The sequence below is a fragment of the Saccharomycodes ludwigii genome, chromosome III (genome assembly GCF_020623625.1).
Source record: "Saccharomycodes ludwigii strain NBRC 1722 chromosome III, whole genome shotgun sequence".
NCBI lineage: Eukaryota > Fungi > Ascomycota > Saccharomycetes > Saccharomycodales > Saccharomycodaceae > Saccharomycodes > Saccharomycodes ludwigii.
In genome coordinates, this window is record NC_060202.1 from 869,268 (window position 1) to 887,844 (window position 18,577).

The following is an 18,577-nucleotide window of genomic DNA, read 5'->3' on the forward strand; positions in this document are numbered from 1 at the left end:
AAAAAAAAAAAAAAAACAATGCATCAACTACTCCATATAAGTAATTACATCAATTTAAATAATAAAAATAACTATACACTCTCTTCTTCCTCATGTTCCCCCAGCGTTTCCCCCTTTTTTTTTTTTTTTTTTTTTTTTTTGGTTCTTTCTTAGCCCCTATCCATTTGATTTGTTCAAAAATTATTAGCACCACCCCTATGTAGTGCAGGTAATAGGAGTTCTCGTTGCCGTTGTGAACCGCTTACATTGGTATTATCATTGTCATAATCGTCTGAATCATTGATTTCTTTTAAATATTGATCCGCTTTAGCCAACCTATCACTGATATAATCATTCATATTAACATCAACATTTGCATATTTCTGCAACCATGGATGTTTCAATAAAGAGGCATAAGTTGGTCGTCTTTCAGGATTCTTATGTAGACATAAAGATATAAAATCTTGTGCATCCCTACTAAATCTATCGCTGGGTAATCTTGGCGGTGGTCCATCGACAATAGCGCTTAACTGAGAAAAGATGTTATCGTAGGTCTCTGGTGGATAAGGATATTGTCCCAAAGCCATTTCAAGCAAACTTAACCCCAAAGACCAAATATCACTTTGGACTGAGTACGTGGTTGTGTCAGGATTCAAAGATTTGATCCGTTCCGGAGCCATATACGACTGACAACCAATGTTGGTTTTGGCTAAACTTGCTACTAAATTCCCACTAACACCAAAGTCACATAACTTAACAGTGCCTTGTGATGCGCTGCATAAGATATTGGTAGGTTTGACGTCTCTATGAATAATGTTATGGTTATCCTTTAGCTCTTTTAACCCATTAATTACCGCATTAGCAATGTAAGCTAATTGAGGTTCATCAATTCCACCCAAGTGCACATCAGGATCATAAATTTTATCTAACGAACCACCGTCCATGTATTCCATACACATATAGACGGCACCTTCAATAAAAAATGCACCATAAAAATCAACTATATATGGAGATACACACTTGTGCAAAACTTCTAATTCCATCAAAATCTGTCTAAACTTGGCTTCATCCAATTCTAATCTAACCTCTTTCATAGCCATTTGAATGTTTGTAGGTTTATGTAACACTTTCGAGACATTCCCATAATTACCGTGCCCTAATTCCTCCAGAAACTCCAACTCATCTAAGGTTATTCTAAAAGATGATCCATTTGAAAAAGCTATCCCTTTACTAGATAGAGATAGTTTGCCCGCAAAATTTAATGAGCCCGATTTAATATCCACGTACTTGGAAAAATTGGCAAAAAGACCATTTGTACCTGTGCTACCACGGCTATTGCTCCCCTTCCCCTTAGAATTGCCGGTAGATCCAATACTAGTACTGCCATCACCATCGCTTGAACTTAGAGAATTGCCACTATTACTACCATTACTCACTACAGTAGCAGTAGCCAAAGTCATCGGCGAGGAAGATCTTAATAAATTCCTGGGCAACCGACTATTATTGCCACTAACAGTAGTTTCGGATTCACCTATCTTAATAGCACCGGTGTTTCCATTGTTACTGGTATTAATAATACTGCTTGGAATATGTTGATGTGTGTGGTTTTGGTTAACATTAGTAGCCAATGCACCATTCGATGATTTACCTAAAGGTGCAGGTGCCAATTTTGAAAAGTCTAATTTTAACCCACGTCTAGCGCTCAAACTAGGCTTTTTGGTCAATTTTTCATTGTTAGCTTTTGGACGAATAACATTACCAGTGTTCTTGTTGTTAGCAACTGCTGTACTAGTGTTTGGGATAGCCGTATGCTCTTTTGCTTCGGTATGTATTATGGAAGGAACCTGTGTGTTAACAGTAATGTTATTATTGCTGTTCATCATTCGTTCAAAAGCAGCTGCACTTGGAGCAGTATTGCTGGTACTCATACCAACAATGCCGTCGTTCGGATAAACAAATTGCTTAACATTATTATCATTACTACTACTATTACTGTGATTATTTTTCATAGCGATAGTAGTATTAAGTTGTGGCATAAATTTTAACTGGTTGGGAATAGGAGGCGCTTTTCTAACAGGTTTTGCAATTATAGGTTTACTAGCGCTAGTAAAATTAGTATTTATTGCATAGTTTCTTGGAATATTATTAATTTTATTACTGGTATTATTAGCAGAAGTCATATCCAACTTATTACAAGTATTATCATGGCTGAAAGGTACATTATCTAATTTCGGTGTCGGTATATTCGTGTTATTATTTGTGTTATGGCCGCTACCAAAAGAGTTAATGCTGTCTTTTTTAATCTCAGTAATAGTCCCATTAAGGTTAATATTTTGTATTTCAACGTTATTATTATTCTTGCTACTATTTGTACTTTCAAGTTTACTATTATTACTATCTAGTTGTGATAGTCTAGTTGTTGTTTGCTTTTTTTCTTGTTCCTTTGATGGCAAACCAAAGTTCATGTTGATTTCATTGGATATTATAGTAGCTTTGCCGGTGCCTACATTGGTAGCAAACGTACTTCCTATATTCGTATCCGTAATATTGTTAAGTGGTGTATCTTCAGTTGGCAAAGGAGGTAATGGCTTATTGATAATCTTATTCACATCTTCAACAACAATTGGAGGCGGACCTATCTCTATTTGAGGCACAGACAGTTGAACTGGCTGTAAAGTCTCTAGAGAATTTGAGGAGGAAGAAGATATAGATCTATAAACACTACAGTTTTTACCCTGTATATTAGTATTACCAATGTTATCCTTAATATTTGATTTATTGGACGTTGTACTACTTGTACTACCACTTCTCTTTAATTGTCTTTGCTCCTGAAATGCTAACACTCTAGCCTGCAAGTTTGCATTAATTTTGCTACTGTTAGTGTTGTTGCTGTTGCTGTTGCTGTTGCTATTGTTGTTGTTGTTGTTGTTGTTGTTGTTGTTGTTGTTAATGATGATGCTATTGTTGTTGTTGTTGCCGTTGCTATTGCCATTGCTATTGCTATTGCCATTGCTATTGCTATTGCCATTGCTATTGCCATTGCTATTGCTATTGCTATTACTAGTACTATTGCTAGTACTATTGTTTGAAATGCAAGTATTAATACTATTACTATTATTTGACGTGCAAGGTATAGCTGACGTCCCACCACCGGTGGACGTCGATGATATTGAATTGATTGAAGAATTACTACTTGTGGATGAACGACGCATATTCTGTAACGATACTTGGTGTTGTAATTGATGATGGTTAAATTGGTAACCATTAGTAATATTGGCATGAAGCTGACTAGTATTTACAGATTGGGATTTTGCTAGAAATAAAGGTGATGACATAATAGATGAGTTCTTTTGCTGCTGTCCATCAGTATTGAGAGTGTTTGTTTTATGATAATTACCTTTGCCAATATTATTGTTATTGTTGCTATTGCTATTAGTAGGTTTTGGAGTAATATGCAATCTGTTAAATTTGTCCTCTTCCATGATATAAAAATTTCTTTTTTTTTTTTTTTTTTTTTAATAATGTTTACCCAATTTAAAAAGCCCGGTACTAAGCTTTTCCCTCCTCCTTTTGTAACAGTAACTTGGCTTTGTAGCTTACTCTTTACTCTTTAATAAATATAGCGCTGTTGACAAGAGTACTTTTTGTTTATTATTTTGGTAATAATTTTTATATGAGTAACTAGTTTTAAAAGATGGTAAGTAAATTAGTTTCGACGTTGATTCTGATCTTGATTCTATCCTTAATCTTATTTAGCCTATATGCTTTATTATATAATCTAATTTGGCGGTAAGCAGGAAATTTCAATTTTTTTTTTTTTTTTTTTTTGAAGTGTTGGAAACAGAAGGCGTAGGGTGAAAAGGAAGGGGGGAGGGGAAGATTAAGAGAAAAAAAAGAGGAAAAAAAAAAAAAAAAAAAAAAAAGAAAAAAAATATATATAACTAAAAGCCAAGTTACTACTGAAAAAGTTGGTAATGAAGTAATTTGTAAAAATAACAGTTTTGTTATTGTTAATGTTTATTTATTAGGATTTAACCCTATATTGAAATTACCTTCATAAGAAATGTTGTTGTTGTTGCTGTTTTGTACTGCGTTGTCTGTTACTTTCCTTTTACCATGGAAAATGCCTTTTTATTCTTCTTTTTTGTATTGTTTCTAAACTTTTTCTTTTTTTTTTATTGTTGCTGTTTTACTATAAAAATTTTATGATTTATAACCAATTCATATGGCACTTTTTTTCGCGCGAGCTATTAATAGGTACAATTAAAATTTTATTATTTGTTACGAGAAATTAATGGAACCTGGTAGAAGTTGGTGGCGCATCAATTAAATAAATAAGTTAAAATACAAAGAAAAAAAAACTTTTTTTTTTTTTTTTTTTTTTTTTTTTGAATTATAATTATTTGGTTTCTAGCCCTTTGTTTGTTTGTTTGTTTGTTTGTTTGTTGTCTTATACCCGTCCTTCTTCATCCCTCTTAATGAAGGTTTTTATATTTTTGTATTTATATTTTTTTTTTTTCTTTTTTTCACTCCAGTAAAAAAGTTAAATATGACTTTTCACTTTGTTTTTAAATCACAGTTCATAATTTTACAAAGTATAATAATACACAATAAATAGCACGTATTATATTTGCATCATGCGATATAGTAGTAAAAATAATACACACAAAAAAGCAGCAGTTAATAAGCAACATTGCAAACACTGACAGTATTATTGGTAAAAAAAAAAAAAAAAAAAAAAAAAAAAAATATATAGTAAAATAAATTACAAACTTTCGAAATATCACAACGTCAAATAGCAACAGCAATAATTAATCTTTTTTTTTTGATAGGCGCCCACATTTCATTTTTATGCTATTCAACAAAAACAACAAAAACGAAAAAGAAACTACCTTAATCTTATTACCAATATTTCTCATGGTATCATTCATCGTATATAGTGCAAAAGCACACACGGAGTTAAGCAATTTCTTACACAGGAAATATAAAAATACAACACCTGTACATTATATATACCCCTTTATTTCATGTAATAAATCTCAATACCATCTTTCACAAAGTAAAGCAGTTATCAGTTAGATTTATTTCTTTAGTGGATATTACTTTTTTTTTAAGTTGTTTTGTCACTAAACTGGCTAATAAAGCTTTCTGGAATTTCAACAGCTTTGGGAACTCTTCTATTCTCAATTTTTTGAGATCTTCTATAATGCATCAATAAATTAGAATTCGCAACCCCAAACTTTTTAACCAACTTGCCATAGAATAATCCACAGGCATTGCATAATGTCCTACTTCCGTATGGACCTTTTCTCCATTCTGGTGTATCATTTTGTCCGCAATGTAAACATTTCACATCCTTAGAATTACTATTAATATTTGGTCCATAGAGCCTTCTTCTATTTGTAGTTTTGCTTTTCTTAATTCTTCCATCAGAAAAAGAAGAAGTAGGTCCATTTTCTAGCCTACTCAAACTACCATTGGTTCTATTAGCTGCCTGAAAAATTACATCTTTACTTTCAATGTACTGCTTTTCATCTTTGTTCTTGCTTTTTTTTCTATTTTCCATTCTAATATTACTAACACGATTATTAGCATTAGTACTAATATTATTCCCATTATTGTCGATGTTTAGTTTATCTCTAAATGTAAGAGGATGTAATCTTTCATTCGAATTGGATGTGTTAGCCAAAATATTAGAAAGACTGAGTATATGTGTGCCGTGATAGCCATTAACCAAACTTCCATCACAGTTATTGTAATTATGATGATAATTTGTCTTGGATGCGTCAAATAAAGTCCGTCTACGAAAAATAGGATTAACAAAAGTAAATTTACTACCGCTATTAGGAGCAATATACTTTTTATTAATGATAATGTTATTACGATCATCTGCTGTGTAGCTAAATTTGGTCTCATCATTTGGAACACAACTTTCCTTTCCAGCATATAATTGGGGGGCTTGGTTTTGTGGTGTATAAAGAAAAGAGCTAGAATTAGTAGTAGTAGTAGTAGTAGTAGAGGCAGATGCAGAATCAGAGCCAGACGAAATAGAAGTGGCTGCAAAAGACTCCAAATCTGAATCTGGGTAAAGTTTTAGGTTTTTTTTTTTAACATCCATTAGTATCTGTAAATTAGCTTCATAACAATTGCTTAATTCAATAGCATAGTCGATATCCGGAATATCTAAATATTTGTAAAGGGAGTTATGATTGTTGTTTTTGCTGTTTTTGTTTTTGTTGTTGCTTCCATTCTTAGTGTCACATTTGCCATTATTCAAAATCGTATCCCATTTCTTATTATAATTTTGTAATTTCACTACTAAAGTACTCAAATTATTCAAAGCATCTCTACATTTTTTGCAATCATCAATATCTTTAGCTAAACCTATAGTATTGTCATTTACGTCGTTTCCAATGGAGTATAAATCAGAACACTGTACTGAATGGCTCGTAATATTCTTCGTAGTAGCATGATTTTGATGAAAATCTTTACCGTTTTCGACTGTTTGAACGGTCGTATATAAGTTATCTAATCTATCTCTCTTACTTACATCCTGCTCAATACGTTTATTGCCAGTGACGGTAGTAGCAGAAATATGGTGGTATTTGTTAATATTATGTAGAGGTTGTGATATAGATTTGTTAAATAAAAAAAGATTTCCGGAGTCCTCATTATTATAGTTACCACATAAGCCAGTATTCCCACTGGATCTATTAGCAAAAGCATACCTTTTAGGATTTGTACTATCCAAAGAATAATTTGGCGCTCTAAAATTAATAAATGTGGAATTATAGGAAGATACCTGTGGCTCATTAACATTATGAATGGTATTAATACTATTTGAGAATAATTCAGCAATGCTGGGTAATTTTATAATACCATTGTTTTTCATAGAATTGTTACCATCAAAATTGTTTGGTTGAGTACAAAATGTGCCAGTACTTGCAGCATAATTATCTGTACCAGCAATACTTGGAATAAGACAGGTATTAATGCTAGAAGCAGTGCCAGAAATATTAGTCATCACTCTGCTGTTGTTATTAGCAGTATGATTAACATTAATGGTATCACCAATATTGCTACTGTTAATAGAACTAGCATCAGTAGGTATTCTAATCATTTGAGAGTTTGTTATCGAATAAGTTGAGCAACAAAACACAACTAATTGAAAAAGGTTGGGTCAAATTTTTCTCTCTTTCTTTCTTTCTTTCTTTCTTTCTTTCTTTCTTTCTTTCTTTTTTTTTTTTTTTCCAATTCATATATATACCTTTAAATGTTTATAAGATAATGTTTCTTATTTTTCGAACAAAACAGAATAAGATAAGAAAAAGGTAAAAACTCTTCCAATTTTATACTTCCCTTCACAAAAACAGCTAATGAGTTTGGCTATTAGTATTATTACTTTTTGCTACATTTTTTTTGGTATTATTGTTTTTAATAGCTCTATAGTACTATTTTAGTTTGTTTATTTATTTTGCTACTTTTATGGTCTTTTTCTTTTACTCCAGGTCTCAATAGTAGTCGTAAATTAATATTATTATTATTATTATTATTGCTATTGTTACTATTATTATTAAATTCAATGGAATAATCAGCAATAGATAAAATGAGATAGGATAAATATAATTATGTATACATGTCTATACAAATACTATCCGATCGGCTAACTAAATAGATAGAATAAAAAAACTATCTTTAAAAGGTAATTGTCGCTTCGTTATTAAAACCTTATATTTTATAATTATTTTCACAAAGTAACAATGTCAGTATTACAAATGAACAAAATAATTATTACTTTTAGAAGTATCATCAACAATAAAACCTGGCAAAGGTTATGATTAAAAAAAAAGCAAAACTGACGAAAATAGCAAATTTAGTATTAAAAAAAAAAAAAAAAAAAAAAAAAAAGAGGGGCTTTGAGTGGATAAAATGTTTTGTAAAAATTTGATACTATGACACAAAATTATGCATAACTCTTTGTCATATTGGAAAGGGTTTCTTTTCACACGGTTAAAAATAGGGTATAATGTGGCATAAAAGCACCTATATGTTATACTATAATAGAATATTACTGGCAAATTTCAATTTTTTTTTTTTTTGGTCATAAATTATTATATTATTTTCGCTAGCAGTATAATTTTCTCTGGTTTATTTCTTTTTTAAAGATTCAGATCATTTCTTTTTGTACTAATAATGATATTACCATACAACTACCCACATAGCCGACCATTTGAAAAAATGCTTTTCTACTTAGGGAAATCTGCTCTTCCTCGCTTCTAAATTGTTTGAATATATCTCTTAAATGATTAACAATGTTTAAAATCATCTCTATCAATAGTATGAAATCAATTATTTTATAAATAAACCTATAGCTATAGTTTATATTTTCTTTTTATATAAATAAATAAGAATAATTCCTCTTTATCAAGAGAGGGGTAAGTGAAGTCGGATTAAATTGTACAATTTTTTTTTTTTTTTTTTTTTAATAACAGAAAAAAAGAAAAAAGGAAAAGAAATTGTAAGGCAAATAAATACTCAGTCCGAAATACTTGTAGCCCGAAATACTTGTACGAGCTAAAATGAAAATCTTTGAAACGTATTGTTTATATTTATTTGAAATAAATTGCCTTTAATAAAATTTTAAACAAATTGACAATATTATTTTTCTCTATTTTCTAACATAAACATAAACATAAACAAAAAAAAAAAAAAAAAAATATGGTTGAAAATTTGTTATTATTAATACTGTATTTATCTTAGGCGGCTATGATAAATTAGTGACAGTGCTTGATTCTTTAAACATAAAAAATACACACAAATAAACCACAAAGAAATATAACAAGACAGTACATATATCATGAACATAAAAGTGAGAAATATAGCAACGGTGCCATTATTAAAATATTCAAAATATTCTGGTACCAATAATAACGATGACTGTTATGATTTAAGCAATTGGCAACATACAGTTCCAATGAATAATTTATCGTTGTATTTTTTAATAGTGGTAAATTATAATAATTCTGCCAACAGAGTTGGAAATATTTTAATCAAAATAGTACAGTGCAAAGAGGAAGATGGTAATATAGTAAATAATTTAGAAAATATCGATTTGCAACAATTATTATTTTCATCATCCGGGACCAATTTTATGGCTACCAACAGTAGTAAAATAGAAGAGGTGATAAGGTTTAATGTTAAATCTCCTGTAATTGCATGTAAATATTATCAACATGAAAAGCAACATAGATTCCAGATAATTTGCAATGATGAAAATTATAGAAAGATTAGTCAAACACTAAACAGTTTGGGACTCAAGATAAAACAGGGCAGACAGGTTATTCGTTCATATACTACTGGATGTGGGATTAATTCTAATCCTAAAGATGTTTGCATCAATAGGAATAATACTACCTTTGCAATACCTAAAAATATTACCGACCACAACATCTCAAGAACACATTCTTTTTTTGATGCTACTACTGCTACTTTTGGTGACGATACTTACGATTCTGATAATATTACCACCAAAAGAACAAAACCAACGGTGAATACTAATAATCCACCAACAATACCACCGAGAAACTATAATCTGGATGTTACTCTTAATAATAATAACATCCAAAAAACAAATGAAGCATCATTAAAAGTAACATCTTTTGAATCTAACGGTTGTAATCCTAGAATGTTTGATAATAATAATAATAATAATATAATTCCTAAAAATAATTATTTATTTGTTGGTACTCCAAATAATAATAATAATAATAATAATAATGGTGGTATTTCCTTAATAATTGACAAAGATTATATTGTTAAAAAAATACAGGATAAAGAATTTATGCAAAATGTGTATGATTTAGAAGAAATAATAAAAAACTTGGTACAATAAAAATAACCATACCAAGCGTATATATATTGTTTTTAAATAATATTTCAACAAATTATACATACATATATATATATATAGATATATATATATAATGGATAAAAATAAATATCTAGATAGTAATAAACGAAAAACAAAAGCGAAAAATTGAAGGAAAACCTTAACTAGATAACGCATTCAAAGTAAAAAATTTAAATTATTAAAAAAAATGGCAAAAGCAAACAAGTAGATAATAATGTTAAAATTATAAGTGGAGATGAAGAGAAAGCAGGTACAAAGCCCATTATAACACGACTACCACCATTTGATGATTTAGTAGAAATAGTACCACTACTTTCACTTGAATTACTGGTACTACTTTTATTACTTTCCGTACTTATAGTACTTGTTTTTGTAACAACAGTGTTGTCAGTATTTTTACTTATACTAGTCATATTAGTGGTACCAATGTTAGCACTAACGACACTGGTAGTTTCGATATGGATAGTGCTTTCAAAATCTTCTGGAACATAAAAGGTAGTAGCATTTGCACTCTTCAAAATATTAGAATACCAAGGAAACGGTTGAACAAAAGTTTGAAATTCGTCAAATGGGAAAGTTGACGCCATGTCTTGTTGTAATGAATCATATTGTGATATAGTTATTATACGATATAGATAATTAATTATATCTTGAGGCAAGGTTTTAGAATTTTCATTTAAATAGGACAAATATTTAATGTCGTCAGAGTTGTAATCAGCTAAAAATGCAGAGATTATCGGCATATCATATTGTGCCGCCTTGGATCTTGCCAGTTCAATTATTTCTGTTGAGACACTTGTGGTAGTAACTGGCGCTTTAGATATGGTTGTGGCCAAACTAAATTGAGTTGTCAACGATAAAACGCAAAATAAAAATTTCAGTGTGTATAATAACCGTGTCATTTGTTGGAACAAAATGGTTTTCCTTATCCTTCGTATTTTTGATTACAAACTTGAAGACTACAAAATACTTTTGAACTAAAGCTGAAGAAAAAGAAGTCGCCAAAAAAAAAAAAAAAAAAAAAAAAAAAAAAAAAAGATCAAGTAGGTGGTTATACCATTTTATTTATATAAGGAATGTTACAATTCATTTATCTATTATTAGATCGTTGAATTTGACTTGATACAAGTTTTAACATTTTGTATCTGGCAAAGGAAAAAAAAAGAAATGGTACTTCTACATGCATTTCTGATACACAATTACATGTCTTTTCATAAAACGTTAAAAAATTTCGATAATTACCAACAATGAGGGTCAATTTTTAGAATTTTTTTTTTTTTTTTGCCAAAAAGAGATGCCAATGCCAAAAAAATTTTTTTTTAATTAGTATAATTGGTGTATCATTGACAATTTTAAACAAGGCGTAAATAGCTATATTGTTCAAATTTATTCTATGAAATACTAAACATTTTATTCACAACGTGTGTTTACTATATAAAGTCGGTAAATGCAAGTAGCTTTAACGGCATTTTTTTTTTGGTCTTATTTTGAAACATGGTAATAAATAAGAAGTGTAAGTAATAATAAACCCTAAAAAAAAAAAAAAAAAAAAAATATCATAAAAATTCAGCGGGAACATCAAAGATAATTTAAGATAAAACTATTAAACAATAAACAGCGAAAAGTAAAATAGATTTTCTAACATATATAGATATATTCTTTGGCTTCATTTTTCAGAATCTTTAAATTGACTGTTATCTTATGTTTTTACGTGTTACACCACCAATTTTCAGTGCTGTGCTCATTTCTGACATTGAATATTCTTGCATTTTTTTTTTTTTTGTTTGAACAATTTATTAACTTAAGAACATTACCCGGTACAATTTTTTTTTTTAAGTTCTGTTTACTTTTATTGTATCGGCTTTTTATTATTATTGGGGTGCTTATTTTGTATGGATTTCTCTACGAATTAATTCTTTGCTTAGTTATCACGTACAAACACGCTTGACGTTGGCGGTGTCCATTTATAAGCCAGGTATTTATTCCAACAACTTATCTATAAACGAATCTTTTGAAGGGTAAAACTTTTTTAACCACCTCAAATGCTTTATTATTATTTTCGTCCCTCTTTTTCTATCTCTCTTTTATCTCATTTTATATTAGCACGTCCGATTTATAGCCACTAATTTTTTTAAATAAAAAAATTTAAACCAAATTTTCACTTTAGGAGAGGAAGAAGAAGATATACATATTTATTATCAGTACCATGACACTAGCATCAAATATTAATACAAACTACAGTAATAACAATAATACCCGCAATATTATTGACAAATATTTCTACTATGAAGATATAGTATTAAAATATTTGGATACAGTTCCATATATAAATAATTATACCTACCACAAAGTTAGTGGCAGAATCACATTATTTCTACTAACTATGGGGATATTAGCCATAATTAATGAAATATGCATAAGTTTAGATATGTATATATTAAGTAAGAACACTTATAATGAGATAAATAGTAGTGATTTACAATCTTTGAAGAAGCATAAATTGTTGTTGGAAAAACATTTTAAAAACGATGGTACCGGGCACTCTTTCATTAGTAATGATAATGAAGAAACTTTGCAAGACTTTTTTTCTAAACCTGTCCCGGTAGCTCACCTAACTGTTACATGTGCTGTTATAAATTCTAAGGATGGTTATAAGCCAATATTGAAAACCCCGTTGGTTTACCAATTTGAATTTACTACCAATGAGTTATATACATACGATAATAACAACAATGCTTCTATTAATGACGGATTAGAGTATGGATGCAAGTTGGTGGAATTAAGAAGGAAATTATATCATTTTTTCAAAGATAGTAGTATCTATGAAGAGCTGAGTAAAAATACTAACATAAATTTTACTATTAGTAAAAATATTTTTATTTATAACAATAAGGATGAACTATTAGATAGCTCCTTTGACGATTACCCGCTGTGTTTTTTAAAATTAGAAACTGGGAATGTGATAAAATGCGAATTTCTAATTTAAAATCATATACATGTATATATTTCTGTAGATTAGTATATAGCGTGGCATAAAACACATACTTCTATAAAGGCGGTACATTGTGCTTCTTTTCGTTTCTATTATTCAGCACTTCATTTCTACCCCATTGCCATAATTTAAATATCTGTACTAGGTTCGGTTCGCATAGGGTGCCACTATTGCTGACAGTTGTAGTTGAATTATAAGCAACATTATTTGTACTGCTATTGACGAGGCTATTAGATCTTTTCCATATTGGATTGGTAATTATATTACTATTTATATTTTTACCGAATGGATCAACTAGTTTACCAATTTCAAAGAAAACGTCTTTATTGTTACCACCACCGCCATCATCATCATCATCATTATTATTATTATTATTATTATTATTATTATTATTATTATTACCGCTAGGATAACCACCAGCCGTAGAGGTGCACATATTTATAAAAACAGGCCACTTTTTAATATTAGAATTACTTACAATATCAGGATAAATAATTTTTAGCAATTTATAATTAACCTCTTCGCTCAATTTTAATCTAAATTCGGAATCAAATAGCTTTTGCAATACAATAGGTAATTTCCCATTCATAAAATCAGTAATTAATTTCTTTGAAGGATATAGTAATAACATCATTACATACTGTAAAAATTTGAAGTACTTTTTTCTTCTAGTGATAGGTAATATTGTCAAACATCTGGTTGATAATTTTTCCCTCGAAAAATTCATTAGACCCATGATAAATTTCTCCTCATCATTGTCCTTTGTACAATCGTCCCTATCTTTGTATTGCTCATATTTATACTTTTTGATTGTTTCAATCATATGTAGTAATAATAGTTTATAAAATAAATCCAATTCTAAAATATCTTTATCAAATTGAGCGGTTTCACTATCCTTGCCACTGGTATCTTTAACAGGTGGATTACTAACATCAACACCAGAAGAACTATACTCATTACTCAATTGTTCTAATATTAAAACACCAAATAAATCGCCAATAGCTTCGATACTTTTCAAAACATCTCCATTATTTATTAAATTCATAATAGTTAACCTTTCTCTAATTTTATATAATCTAACAAAGGCATCTGATTCTTTGTTGAAACTGTTGTTGGTGTCACCTGTTAAGAAATTGTTGCTGTAGACACTATTATTTATTTTCCATAACAGTTTTATGGTAGATTCTTCAAAACAGCTGATTATAAAATAATTTAATATTAAATATTCAGTGTTATTGCTGTTGACATTTGTACAACTTTTAACGTCAGTCATATATTTTTTAAAAGTGATGCTTATGGGGAAATTGTTACCCTGTGGGGAAACATTGATATCATGTTTTCCTGTTCGCCTCTTCTTCTTTGCAGCAATGGCAGTAGCACTAGTAGCAGAATTTTGAAAGCTAGTCATATTCTCCGTCTCTATAATATCTGAAATTATATTTTTCCTGTTTCTGTTTCTTCTGTTTCTTCTATTTCTGTTATTGCCTGAAGAAGAAATGGTCGTAGCAGCAACATTATCGTTAGTATTTATAGCACTGGAAACACAATTTGTGTTATTGGCAGCAGCAATTTCAGTATTACTGTTGAGACTAAAATTATCATTTTCGTGTAAATGTAGGGGCTTACCTTTACTTGCGCCAATATTTATCAATCTATTAATATCATAGATATCCAATAAAGAATAAATAGGATCATTACCCTGATCTTTATTAGTAGTTTTTTTATTCTGTTTCTGATCTTGTAAATTCATATCGTTTAAAATTGTTACCGTTTGTTACGATTACCTTTGGTACTTTATGATTTAATATGGATCCCTAAATTTGGTTGCATTAAACAACAACAGTAGAATGAAAATAAGATGAAGAATTTATAGGTCCTTTATAAGCATAAGTGATCTATGTAAAAAAAAAAAAAAAAAAAAAAAAATGGTGAAAGGGAGGGGGGGAAAGGAAAAAAAAAAAAATTACTAAAACGAAAGGGGGGAGGGAGGAAAGGGAGAGGGTAAACATTAAAGGCCAAACTATTTTTGGATATTATTATTATTATTATTATTATTCATTTTTTTATTACTATCTCTATTAACGGTTATATGGTTTAGTATATAGAATGTACGGGTGTTAATGTTGACTTTATAAGGACTATTGATTAATGGTGTACATAGCTTTTCTGGAACAACATATTGTATCATAACTAAAAGTCCGTGTTTTTTACTTGGATGTTACAATATTGCTTTCCTCATAGCTGTTGTAACTTTAAGACACCCATAAAAGTTTGAAAAGCACGTTCCTCTCTTCTCCCGCAAATCAATACTAAGACATATAACAGCGTGGAAAATATTCATGTTTTAAGAATTTTATACGGATATAGAATTACGTGTCAATTACAACTCGTAGTTTTAATTTATGAGCATCTTGTTTCTCTTGCATTTTTACAGTTCTTATATATTTTCCAATATTTAAACCATCGGAACTTTTCTTTGTTCCCCGTCTCGCCATTTTTACCTCCGTCATAAACCGTAGGTATGATTTGGTCCCAACTATTGAAAACTCCGAATTCTACTAAATCGGTAAAACTACTGTGATCAGAATACGGGATTTTTATACTCACATATCTATCATTTATATCTTTTATTTTCTTTTTCCTTAGAGTATTACTGCTATTATTACTGGATAGTTGTATTTTACATTGTTGCAGTAGTTTTTCCTCATTAAAGACCAGCTCATTATTCTCCGCACTATTATTTTTACTACATAGTAGCCGTCTGATTATTTGCTCATGATTAATTTCATTATTGCTAATATCATTGCTGCGAGTATCATACCTATTATAGAAATTCCACCCGGTTGGTTGTACACCTATTATGTAAGTGTCAAACTTGTCAACTACGTAATTTCTTAAGTTATGATGATCAAGTAAATATTTGGAGCCTTTTGAAATATGATGCATGGGCACAATGCAGCAAACTACGTCATTATTGGTTAAAGAGTTGCCATTGCTGTTCTCGAAAATATCTTGAATATAAGCACCTGTAGATTTTGAGCCCCCTTCACTATTATTCACTATAGATATATTTTCATATTTTAAATTTCTATGTAAATCCGGAATTTTGGCTCTCAACGTATCTCTATCAATAAGTACATTACAATTTAATTCTGAAGCAATAGAAATACTTAAAGGTTCTTTGCCTAGGGTATACCCGCCAAAAAATATGATATACTTTTTTTTAATGCTACCGTTTTTATTATTATTATTATTATTATTATTATAATTGAGCAATTTAAATATTAATTGGATATTATTCTTACTATTGCTATTGGCATTGAATATGGTATTATGTCCCTGTCCTAAGCAATATTTTACTAAAAAATTTAGGGTCACGTTTATGACATTTTCTTGACTAGGAAATTGATATGCTATATTTAAATACGTAGTATCCAAATACACCTTATTGTAGTGATGCAACGATAGAAATGGAAACATTTTTTCATGATGATACCTAAAATCACCAGTGTGCAAATACTTAATAGTACTAGTAGAATTGTTGGTAAATTCGAAATGAAACAAAGCTGCACCTGGGCAATGATTTGCATCAATAAGCAAAACCTTCAAAGACTTATCTTTTGGAAAAATATTATCGTAATAGGTGTTAAATTCTAGAGGTTTTATTCTACTTAAACTTATTTCTGAAGGAATGTTAAATTTGGAAATCAATAAAGATGCAGTGATTTTAGAACAATAAACTATTGCATTTGGTTCATAATCGGTGAACCATTTGATTGATAACCCAATATAATGATCTGAATGGAAATGAGACAAAAAAAAATGTTTTATTTCACCATCATTATACGTATAATTGAAACCATCAACTACTATCTTATGTGTGCTGTCAAATGTTAAGATCTTATAGTGAGGGGGAACTAGATTTTTTCTTTTTCTTTTCTGTTGCTTAATATTGTTTGAAAGTATTTTTTTTATAGGTTTTTTTTCAGAAAGCATAAAATCTGTTTTTTTTAGGCTTAAAATTTCCTTTGTAGATTTAAACTTGGTGGATCTAGTAATGTTTGGTTGTTTTTTCCGTGATTTTATATTTTGCCGAATAATTAAAAGATCTTCATTTGATACATTAATATTGTTATTATTGAGCGTGATATTTGCCTCAGCATTTTTATTCTTTAGTAGAGTTTTAGTGCTTATTTCTTTATCTACTTTCTCCACTTTTTTCTCCTCATGTACATAGTGACATTCGTTCTGTTTTTCATTATCATTGTCATCATCATCATCATCATCCAAGATAATTATAGTTTCTTTTTTGATATTATTACTACTATTCAGATTCTTGGCAGAAAAGAATTCCAATAAGCTTGATTGTCTGCCCATTGTATTGCTAAGCACTTCAGATATAAGTTACTCCTTCTTTAATAAATTTTTGCCTTTGTTTTTGTTTTTGTTTTTGTTTTTGTTTTTGTTTTTGTTTTTGTTATATGCGGATAATAATTATAACATATTTAATCTACTTTTCTGTTGTGGTAGATAAAATACATGTCTTTGTATAATTTAACTTGAATAAAAGTAGATTTACTCAGTACTGGTAATTATGTAATGAATAAAGTTGTTATATTTAGCAAAGCATGTTAATCAATGTCCTTTTTATGTTTTCACGTGATTGTATAAGATTAAACGCACGAGTTAATTATACTCGTGTATATATAATATATATATATATATTTTTTTTTTTTTTTTTTTTTTCTTGGAAAAGGAAAAAAAAAAAGGTTGAAAAAAAATGTAAGTATAAAACGGTTAAAGCTATTTCTTATTCTACCTATATATATATATATATATATATCTATGAGTTTACAAAAAATAGTATGATCAGCAAGCAACATACCATCAACATCGGCACTATAGTCATTAAAAGGAACGATGGGATTTTTGACTATAATGAAAAAACAAAAGATAAAGGATAAAGAAATCAAATGTTTATTACTAGGATTGGATAACTCGGGGAAATCGACCATAGTAAAAGGGTTGCAAGATATAACCTGTGAAACTACTACCACCACCACTGCAAAAGAGATCACGCCCACTGTAGGTTTCAGCATCAAAAGTGTTACATATTCATCTTATCTTATAAATATATGGGACATAGGAGGACAAAAATCTTTAAGACCATTTTGGAATAATTATTTTGATAAAATAGACTGTTTGCTATGGTGTGTTGATATATACGATAAATCTAGAATAAATGAGTCAATGGAAGCATTGAAGAGGAATTTGGAAAGTGTTGAAATTGAGGGCGATATTGTAATTCCTGTAATTATATTATTGAACAAGGTAGATTTAATAGACACAATGACCGATGGTAATAACAACAACAACAACAACTATGGTAATACCGATTTTTTATCAACTTATTCTTTTTTGGAAAAAGAAATGGTGGGTAATAGTAAAAATAATAACTATACTATAATTCAATGTAGTGGTATTACACATTTAGGTTTAAAGGAGCTGTTAGTTAATATCATCATTGGTAAATGATATAATCACTTTAACCTGACTAAATAATACCTTTTTTGCAATGCCCCATTAGAGGGGTTTTTTCCCCCCTAGGGGAACCCGATATTATCCGCTCTATGAACATATTATTCTATTACAACATTTAAAATATTTTGAATTTATGTGCGTATGTAACGCTGGTA

At 29.5% G+C, this 18,577-nt stretch overlaps 9 protein-coding genes across 9 annotated transcripts; 3 read left to right on the forward strand and 6 right to left on the reverse strand.

Annotated features, from left to right (window-relative positions):
- Positions 1-173: 173 nt before the first annotated feature.
- On the reverse strand, positions 174-3,461 carry PBS2 (mitogen-activated protein kinase kinase PBS2; the record flags this gene model as incomplete). The annotated part of the gene is made up of 1 exon (XM_046077333.1): positions 174-3,461. One exon carries the CDS (start codon positions 3,459-3,461, stop codon positions 174-176), a length of 3,288 nt encoding a protein of 1,095 aa, XP_045935082.1.
- Positions 3,462-5,089: 1,628 nt separating this feature from the next.
- GAT2 (Gat2p) lies at positions 5,090-7,099 on the reverse strand (the record flags this gene model as incomplete). Its single annotated transcript, XM_046077334.1, has 1 exon — positions 5,090-7,099. One exon carries the CDS (start codon positions 7,097-7,099, stop codon positions 5,090-5,092), a length of 2,010 nt encoding a protein of 669 aa, XP_045935083.1.
- A 1,047-nt stretch (positions 7,100-8,146) lies between these two features.
- On the reverse strand, positions 8,147-8,305 carry MCO6 (Mco6p; the record flags this gene model as incomplete). The annotated part of the gene is made up of 1 exon (XM_046076935.1): positions 8,147-8,305. The coding sequence occupies one exon, from the start codon at positions 8,303-8,305 to the stop codon at positions 8,147-8,149; it is 159 nt and encodes a 52-aa protein (XP_045935084.1).
- Positions 8,306-8,836: 531 nt separating this feature from the next.
- REC114 (Rec114p) lies at positions 8,837-9,871 on the forward strand (the record flags this gene model as incomplete). Its single annotated transcript, XM_046077335.1, has 1 exon — positions 8,837-9,871. One exon carries the CDS (start codon positions 8,837-8,839, stop codon positions 9,869-9,871), a length of 1,035 nt encoding a protein of 344 aa, XP_045935085.1.
- Positions 9,872-10,059: 188 nt separating this feature from the next.
- Positions 10,060-10,791, reverse strand: AFB1 (Afb1p; the record flags this gene model as incomplete). The annotated part of the gene is made up of 1 exon (XM_046077336.1): positions 10,060-10,791. One exon carries the CDS (start codon positions 10,789-10,791, stop codon positions 10,060-10,062), a length of 732 nt encoding a protein of 243 aa, XP_045935086.1.
- Positions 10,792-12,095: 1,304 nt separating this feature from the next.
- Positions 12,096-12,875, forward strand: ERG29 (Erg29p; the record flags this gene model as incomplete). Its single annotated transcript, XM_046077337.1, has 1 exon — positions 12,096-12,875. The coding sequence occupies one exon, from the start codon at positions 12,096-12,098 to the stop codon at positions 12,873-12,875; it is 780 nt and encodes a 259-aa protein (XP_045935087.1).
- A 61-nt stretch (positions 12,876-12,936) lies between these two features.
- GID8 (glucose-induced degradation complex subunit GID8) lies at positions 12,937-14,631 on the reverse strand (the record flags this gene model as incomplete). The annotated part of the gene is made up of 1 exon (XM_046077338.1): positions 12,937-14,631. One exon carries the CDS (start codon positions 14,629-14,631, stop codon positions 12,937-12,939), a length of 1,695 nt encoding a protein of 564 aa, XP_045935088.1.
- A 650-nt stretch (positions 14,632-15,281) lies between these two features.
- Positions 15,282-17,258, reverse strand: PSO2 (DNA cross-link repair protein PSO2; the record flags this gene model as incomplete). Its single annotated transcript, XM_046077339.1, has 1 exon — positions 15,282-17,258. One exon carries the CDS (start codon positions 17,256-17,258, stop codon positions 15,282-15,284), a length of 1,977 nt encoding a protein of 658 aa, XP_045935089.1.
- Positions 17,259-17,801: 543 nt separating this feature from the next.
- CIN4 (Arf family GTPase CIN4) lies at positions 17,802-18,416 on the forward strand (the record flags this gene model as incomplete). The annotated part of the gene is made up of 1 exon (XM_046077340.1): positions 17,802-18,416. The coding sequence occupies one exon, from the start codon at positions 17,802-17,804 to the stop codon at positions 18,414-18,416; it is 615 nt and encodes a 204-aa protein (XP_045935090.1).
- Positions 18,417-18,577: the final 161 nt, after the last annotated feature.